At 41.2% G+C, this 8,775-nt stretch overlaps 1 protein-coding gene across 2 annotated transcripts; it reads right to left on the reverse strand.

Moving 5' to 3' along the window:
- Positions 1-4,441: 4,441 nt before the first annotated feature.
- Positions 4,442-6,435, reverse strand: LOC112293111 (uncharacterized). Of its 2 annotated transcripts, XM_073539930.2 has the most exons (3): positions 5,873-6,435; positions 4,926-5,358; positions 4,442-4,708 (listed from the first exon to the last, which is right to left on the reverse strand). In XM_073539930.2, coding segments are annotated over exons 1-3 (888 nt in total). In that variant the 5' UTR covers positions 6,326-6,435; the 3' UTR covers positions 4,442-4,706. The 2 variants fall into 2 exon arrangements, with proteins under 2 accessions (XP_073396031.1, XP_024397987.1); XM_024542219.3 differs by having other exon boundaries at positions 4,442-5,358; positions 5,873-6,434.
- Between the last annotated feature and the right edge of the window lie 2,340 nt (positions 6,436-8,775).

An 8,775-nucleotide genomic window follows, 5' to 3' on the forward strand; every position in this document is an offset into this window, starting at 1 on the left:
ATTTGGCATGTCTCCATCTTACATGTATAAACTTGTAAAAACTTAGTGATGTTGCATCCTTCAAACCTCTCAAGTTTGTTGATGACTCCTTGCAATTCTTTTGTGATATCTTTTTCAATTGCTTGCATTCTTTGTTGTTCCTCCATGAATATATAGAAAGCTTTAAAAAACTCACTAATATTTGACCCATCCATAATATTCGGCATATCCAAAAACCTTGATAATACATCTACCATTTTGTTCTATAATGATCAAAAATGTTCCTTGAAATGCTCCAAATGGTACATCAAAATGCTCCAATAAATACCTTATGATACTTCACAATGCTCCAACATACCTATAAAGCCTTATAATACTCCATGATAATCCAAATATTGCCATTGTATTTAAAGATAGTATCAAAAGCTCTAAGAATTCAAAAGCTCTAATTCACATATCACCCAAAGCTCTTCTTCCAACTTTCTTGTCTTTCTTCTTCAAAATTCAAATAATCCAAGAAAACCAAATTCCTTCCAGATGCCTATGTCGCAGGATGTGCAAGCGTAGCATACAATTTGGCGGTGGACCTCGTTCTTACCCGCGGCGATGCACGATGCAGAGGCGCCTCGAGATGACGCGTTGGGTGGGGTGTACCAGAGGAGCCACAGCTTTTGGGGGTAGGGTTTAGGGTTGCACAAATTCAACAATTTCTTTTGAAGCCCGCCGAGGTCGTCGATGTCCAAGGGTGAGTTTTTGGGATTTCGGATGGCAAACGAGGAGTCGCGGATCGAGGCGAGGAGCGGTGAAGGGGGCTTTTATGAGGAGGCAGGAAGGGAGCAAGTCGAACGGACATGCGAGGGTTGAAGTTGGGATCGGCATCAGTGCTGGGGGCCGAGAAACCTGGTCGTGAGGATTACAGACATTTTTTGATGCGTCGTTCAACAATTTTGTGTCATCGAATAATGAGGACGAGGAGGCATGGGCAGTGATAGACATGTACGGGTGCAATGAGTTTCGGATGTTGGAATTCTAGGTGAGGCGATGTATGAGAGGGAGGAGCCATGATTGGACGGAGGGCCCATTTGCCCACCCGGGCGAGAAAGCTAGGCGTTGGAATCCGCGGCGGTATGAGGACTTGGGGAGAGCATGTATGGAGTTTCGAAAAAGGGAGCTCTCGGAGAGGCGATGCTTGCGAGTTTGGGTGCATTTAACTATTTGAGTATTGGCTGCATTTGGCTAGGTACTTGGACTCAGCCGTGGAAGGATGGGCAGAATTAGCATCGTGGAGTGTGGTTTTTGGTGCATACGTCGGAGCAGCTGCAGTGGATGCCTTGGGCGGCACAGGAGGCACAGGAAGCGACGACAAGAGATCGGAGCACAAGGCGTCACGAAGGGTTGCAGCGAGCCGGTGCATCGGGAAGCTACGATCGAGCGTCGAGGTACAAGGACTTGTCTTACGACGGACCATGGAAACGTGACGGTCTGAGCCAGTCGTTGGAGCATTCGAGGTCGACCCAGTGGAGTGCAGGGTGTGCAACATTGTAGAATTCATTGCCTAGGTCGATGCTGGTCGGGCTCGCACAGTACCCGCTGCCGCTGAGCCCTCTGTTGTTGGGGTCGGTTGAGCAATGGACGTGAGTGCGGGGTGATTAACGAGCGTGTCGATGTCTGATTTTGCAGAATCTATAATGTGAGTATAGGCGACATTGCAATAAGCGGCGTAGTCTCGAAGGCTGCACTCACGGATGCATCAGAGGTACGCAACTTGGTCGCCTGCGAGAGTCTTGCAGAAGTCAAAGATGGAGCTGATATTGACTCCGTCAACTATGATCCTGATGGAAGGAGAGCCAGTGGTGTAGCAGGTGGAGAGCGGGCAAAGACATAGGGGAGAGCAACCTGAAGGACTCTTTGGAGCTGGACTAGGTGAACTACTTATCTCTGGGGGATTGCTTTGAGTAAGTAGTGTTCTGTACGCATTTAGACTCCATACACAGTTGTTTGATGAGAAACAATATGCAAGTGAGAACTATAAACAGGGTCTGGAGACCCTAATTAGGGTTTTCAAACCCTAAATTATAGAAAACGAAACACATTTTTTTGAAAAACAAAAACGTTTGTAGAGGTCTTTGGGTGATTCTAAGCCTTGGCAAAATCTTAAAACATAAAAAGCTGTGATATATTGAGAGATATTGAGGATGGAAAACCTCTAGGACACCCATGTAACCCTAAACCCTAAAACCTAAACCCTAAACCTGGTCCCAGAAATATGACAGTACACATCTCCCGCGATCGTTGTGAAATGGGCAGAGTCGCCCGAGAAATGCTCTACCAGTTCCAACGCTGTTTTCACGATACTCCTCCGAGACCTGTAGGAGGCTTTCGATGAGGCCCCCAAACCAGTCCTTGCGAGCTTTCTGCTGGACTCCGACGAAGACATGACTTAGGATTAACGGGGCAAGCGCTGGATTGCACTGCGAGAATCACGATATGTCTGGAGAAACTTGGGTCAAACCTGTGTCGTCCTGAGCATCGAGGTGCAGCTTTATGGTCACCGTTGTCTGTACAATCATGTCATTGTGGCTCTGACAGGCGGAGGCTGGTACAGCTTACCACATTCACTATCGTAGTCAGCACGTAACCTTTTTCCTCTTAAAATTATTTCCTTGAAATTTGTACAGCGAGGCAAGACATGCTGAGTGTTGCTCCAATATGCCCCCTACTGTGTCATTCATTTTTTTTTTTTTTTTTAAATATAAATAATGATAGATATAAATCTTTGTGAAGTACAGAAGACCGCAGTGGTCTCTAAATCGTAGGGAAACATGTAAAAATAGTCTAGCCGACGAGGATGACTCGTGCATTGTGAGAGGGTGTCCATTCTGCTTTCCAACTCGTCTGCAGAGCCGTGATGCCCGCTGTTCTGACAGTCGGCTCGGGTGGCACTAAATTTCGACCGCTTCGGTTCTCAAATCTGGGTGCAATAAGTTCAGCACCTAATATATCTTATTGTCGATAATATATCATAATAACCATTATGGTGCATGTCGGTAGCTTGGCATAATGGCTACTTTAGGGCGTAGGAATCGATTGCAGAGCGTTAGGTCTTACCTCGTCAGCAACTTGATTTCGGGCCTTCGACAAGTTTATACTGCCACTTGATATACCGCCTGCGATTTCGGAGTATGGTACTGTTTGAATTGAAAGCCATGACTTGCACTTGAAGTCGTTGCGTAATGCATTTGCTGTTTTTGATTCCAGACTTGGGGAGGGATCGCTTTAAATGATTTCATTTGCCATTTTTGTTTGGTGAGGTTGTGAAGCTGCGTATCCTGTTCGGATTTTCTGCTGGCTTAGCGACCTGATAGGGAAATCTATGCCTCGAGAGTTGGAAGTTACATATTGCAAGTGTGTGAAATCGAAGCTCACATACCGTATGGTAAGTGAGCAGTTTGTCTGTACATGTTTGCACTCGTAAGATGTTCAAGTGACAACAGGCTTAGGTTGACAGCAGCCAGATAGCAGCACTTCAGTGTGACACGGTTCCTGATACACAGTCCATTATCAGATGCCAGCTGATTTATCAAGAGGCACCATCGGAAGAGAATTCACTGCAATCTGGTCATCACATTTCTCCTACTCATTTTCACCAAAGCCTGGCTTTGACAGCAGATTTTTCATCAAACGACTGTTGAATCAAAGCTCTCTAACTAATCCTAGAACCAATCAATGGAATCAGAGATCACCGAACACCCACCTTGCAAGTAGTTGGCCAAATGTGATCGCCCATTACACGAGCCCCGATCAAGCTAACCTCAACGACTGAACTTAATGCGGAACCGGCTCACATGCGGCATCGAGAAGGGTGATGGAACAGCATCCACTCCCAAGCAATGGAGCCGGGGCCTGATCAACACCCTCCTGTACGTCTCAGGGGGGGTCGGTAACACGTGGTTGGTACTGGCTTAGCAGCACTCAGACGACAATGTTGATTTCACAACATTGCGGGTATCAGTGTTCGATCACGTTTCCACGCAGCCCGGTTTTTTGATCCGGAGTTTTTGATTTTGTCTTCTAATTTTGATTTATCTCAATTTTGGAGGTCTATAATTGCAATGGTATAATTAACTTGTTTTACAAGTTCATAGTTTACCAGATATAATAACTTCGAGTTGGGATTTAGCATCTTGACTTTTGGCATACAAAAGTGTTTGAGAATGTTTGAGAGTTTTTAAAACACCATTGACAACAAATGTTTAAGGGTTTTTAAAACACCATTGACAACACCCAAAGCCACCTCACATTCTATTACAAGCATTGTGTGGCTTTTGGTGTTACATGCCATTGGTTTGTGGTGAAATCCGTTGTTTTGCGCTCAACAAAGAAGTCTACAAGTTGGTTCTGGGGCATGCGGTGGCTGCAGCACAATCAACCACGGAGCGAGTTTACAGATAACTCCGACATGTAACACTTTTAAACGTCCTCCATAAAACGCATGTCCAACGAGCATACCTCAGAGGAGGATCTACAGACCAAGGCAGAAACAGACTCGTTATTTAACAGCACCTGTCAGTCTGTACAGAAGGTGAACTAGGACCGTGTTTCTTCTTGCCCGTCGATGGGACAAGGGTTGAGTGTGCGAAGCACATGGGTGCAGAGCCTAGCTGCCGGATAATAAATGGACCACTGCGAAATGTCTCTGGAACGTCTCAAGAGCGTATTGCACTATATTCTCTGCATATACTCTGTAGTGTTATAACATCTGCGTATCCTTCTATCATATAGATGTCCTTTATTAGATGAGGACATCCAAATAGCAAGCTATCATAGTCACTACTTAGTACAGCATCTACTTCTCGGCTTTGGCACATATGATTACATGTAACGTCTGCTTCATATTCTCCTACTGCACATACATCAAGAGATGTAGGAGCTTCTGATATACTCACACGCCGTCTTCAAGGTTGCCTTAATAGACTTTCGGTTCAGATCACCTTCCAGGTTGTCATGCATCTGCTTCAACCTGTTGTACTCAGGTGACTCAGGGCCTACACACGCCGTGCACTCGTTCAGCAGCCGACGCGTTGCGGCAAATGCGTAGTCCCAGCAATTGTTGTCTTTCAAGTTGTAATGAGCATCGGTAGCTCCCTTTAAAATCTCTTCGATCTTGGATAATCCGATCTTCGTCCGGCACTGCATAGCGTAGAGGCGGACGCCTTCGTGAAGACGGTAGTCAACTTCTGACTTGTCGACCAGCGCTTCTATGTGGATGCCAACTTCTTGTGCACGCCCTGTTAGTTTCTCCGCAAGAATATGTAGCTTTGCGGCACCGCCACTCTCCAGCTCCAGGACCAGGTAGTCGTGGTTAATCAAACCCCGCATCTGCGCAAAACACACACACACACACATACATGTGCATCTGGTCCAACAAAATTTCTGATGACGACCATCAGTGGTTTCTTTCTCAGGCTGAATTTCACAAAATTTCTGTTCAAAAAGAAAATGAGGCCGCCGCATAAACGAAGAAAATTCAATGGCGAATACTCAACTGAAATCATCACCCTGAAAATCCACTCTCAGGCTGGGGGCACGTAGCCAGCAATTGGACTGACAGGGCTGCGGATACCATGTAGGTATAACAATGGTATTGCAACGGCATCCCATTGGTATCCCCAGGGGTATCGCAGGGTGTCTCCAGATATCGGATGCTCTAAACTACATTCGGTGTGTCTGGTAGCTAACCTACAACCTTCCAACCGTAGGGGGGTGCCAGGCCTGTTTCTGAAAGAGATAAATCACTGATGTGCATGATGGTTTCAACGACGGTACCGAATCTATGTTGAAACTAACTTGCCGGTCCAACCGTGGTCTAAACTGCTATGGTCACGGAACTCACCTCCTTGATTTTCTGGACCTGTGCCGCCGACACATCGGACCCTCCGCTGGCATCTTGTAGCCCCTGGACACTGATTTGCGCAACTTGCTCGAGAGCCCTCTCGCAGTAGTTGATCGTCACGAGTGTGCAGTCCGTACAGAAGGCGTTGTACTTGGTGTCTCCCAGGGTCCCAGAAATATGACAGTACACATCTCCCGCGATCGTTGTGAGATGGGCAGAGTCGCCTGTGTGCTGCTTTGCCAGTTCCAACGCTGTGTTCACGATACTCCTCCGAGACCTGTAGGAGGCTCTCGATTTAGCCCCGATGGACTGGCTTGGATGGTGGTTGAAGGGAACCGACGAGTACCAGGTTGAGGATTCAGGGGGCAAGAGCTGGCTAACACTATTGGAGGCAGTCGATATGGCCCCGACGGTCTGCCTTAGGGACTGTTTTAGGGATAGTGACGAATTCATGATTGAGGATTCACGGGGCAAGAGCTGGCTAGCACTGCAAGGCTTAGGATGCGTCTGGGGATAGTTGGTTCAGACATGTGGGCTCCTGGGCATTGAGGTCAGCTTTATGGTCACCGTTTTCTGTCTACTCACCGGCACTGTCTATAATATAGTCACCAGCGTGGAAGGTGTACTCAACGGCTGTGTCCTCGCGACTGGGTCGTTGTGGCTTTTACGAGGGTTGGCCAGCTACAGCTTATTATATTCATTACCGTATCAAACGCACAAACCTTCTCTTTTTGAACTTCTCCTTGAAAGTGGAGATACTGTACATTTGGCTTCAATATACCCCTTATCTGGTCTTTTCAACTCAAAATTGGGTAATGTTAAAGCGACACTTTGAAATTGTTAAATTGACATCCTGTCTTTTCAACTCAGAATTGGGTATTGTTAAAGCAACACATTGAAATTATAATATTGACATCTTTCGGAATCGCCTCCTTCAAAACCGCAACCACTTTGTTTTATTTGCACCCTCTTCGCAAATTCCTTAAGTACAATTTGTTTTATTAGTACTTCCTTCTTCAAATCTGCAACCAGTGTTTATTTATTGGCAACCTCTCTTTAAAAGTAGTAAGAGTCTTGTTAAATAAATGGTCAACAAATTGGTGTCTTGAAAAGTTTTGGAGTCAATTATTGTAATAAATTTATTCTTCTTTTTTATTTGTGAGAATTAGTATTTGATTTTTGAAATAAATAACTACCATGAACATCTGTTTACATATTTTAATTATAAAGAAACCTATGAATGTTGGATGGTAGGTAGATAAGGCATGAATAAGAACCTCATGGCTTTTCAACTATATATATAAAAAGTAGGTATCAATCTTAGAATTACATTTATTATTTAGTTAATAAAATAAAGATTTTACATTCTTTAGGAGGTATATTTTAGAAAAAAATTAGATATAAATTATTATAAAAAGAAGAAGAAGGAAAATATTTATGTTAAAAGAAGATAAGAAGAAAAGACTTAGTATAAAAACAAATTAAAAAAAAACTAGTATAAATGAGATTAAAAAAAATATATATATATATATATATATAAAAAAAATGATGAAAAGACAAAGTAGTTAGTGGCCCATATGTTAAAAGAACAAGGTGGTTAAAACCACCTTTAATAGTTATGGTAGTCAAAAATAAAATAATTTAATTACGTTTAAATAGTATTAAAAGAAATTTATTATAATGTAACTATATATAACTACAAAGTTATATTTTAAATATCATAAGAAAATCACAATAAAGAGATTACAATTGACATTCTATCATGTTATTTTATTATTCACTTTTGATCTATTAATAAGTTAGAAGTGTTACAAGACAAGGTTTATGAAGATTTTTGGGATTCTCAATACAAAAAAGAACGAATTTAGAAGATGAAACTAATGATGACAAAACAAAGTTCAAGTATGAGTTGTATTCTACTTCAAAATAAGTGACATCAATGGACTACTTTAATATTAACAAAGTGTCATGGACATATATATTTATTCTAATAATTATGTTTATGATTAGATAGAAATAGATAAAAGTAAATTAATTTATAATATCATCTAAAGTAGCTTTGTAGAAGCTTTATAGATGCAACTTTGACTTTGCTTATACTTGTAGTTGATTGATAGGTTAGAAATTTGGTTAAGAAATTAGCTACATATCATACATATTAGTAGCTTGTAGAACAAGTTAACTATGTTGCACATATATAAAAAACTTACTTTGTAAGTTAAGACATATGTCTTGCAAAGTCAACACATATTGGAGATCTTATAAAACATTGCAATATAGCTCCTAGTTAGATAGTATATATAGAGGCAAGAGTGAAGCCTTCTTTATTCTTGTCAATGCCTTTCTTGTTTGTAGTCTAGTTTCAAGAGTGTATATTGTTATTGTCTTTGGAAATAATCATTTTAGTCTTAATACTATATTATATTTAGAGTGAATATTTATTCTTCTATAGTTATAGAAGAGTGATTTAAGGTTCTTTTTGTTTTAATTCATGTCCTTGATAATTTGACAAAGGCATGAATGAACATAAATAAGAAATTAAAGAATAAATGTATTAGAGATAGATTTAGAACTTAAATGATTAAACTTGACTTTAATGATAATTTCAGCTCTAAGAACTTAAATCAAGGTTACAATTTTTGAAAGATAAATAATGATTCTTATTAAAGATTAATGCAAGTATATAGATAGCTTTTAGGTAGAAATACAAAAGAAATATTTTATAATTTTTAATGTATAAAAATCTAAGTGTTTAAAAGACTTTTTAATAACTTTAAATTAATTATATTATAATAATATATCAATAAAGTAGATTAAAATAATATTTTATTGATATTAATAATTATTTACTCTCAAGGTCAAAATGGTTAAAAATACGTTCTAAAATAATATAAAAAATTATG

The sequence above is a fragment of the Physcomitrium patens genome, chromosome 16 (assembly GCF_059467195.1).
Source record: "Physcomitrium patens ecotype Gransden chromosome 16, ASM5946719v1, whole genome shotgun sequence".
NCBI lineage: Eukaryota > Viridiplantae > Streptophyta > Bryopsida > Funariales > Funariaceae > Physcomitrium > Physcomitrium patens.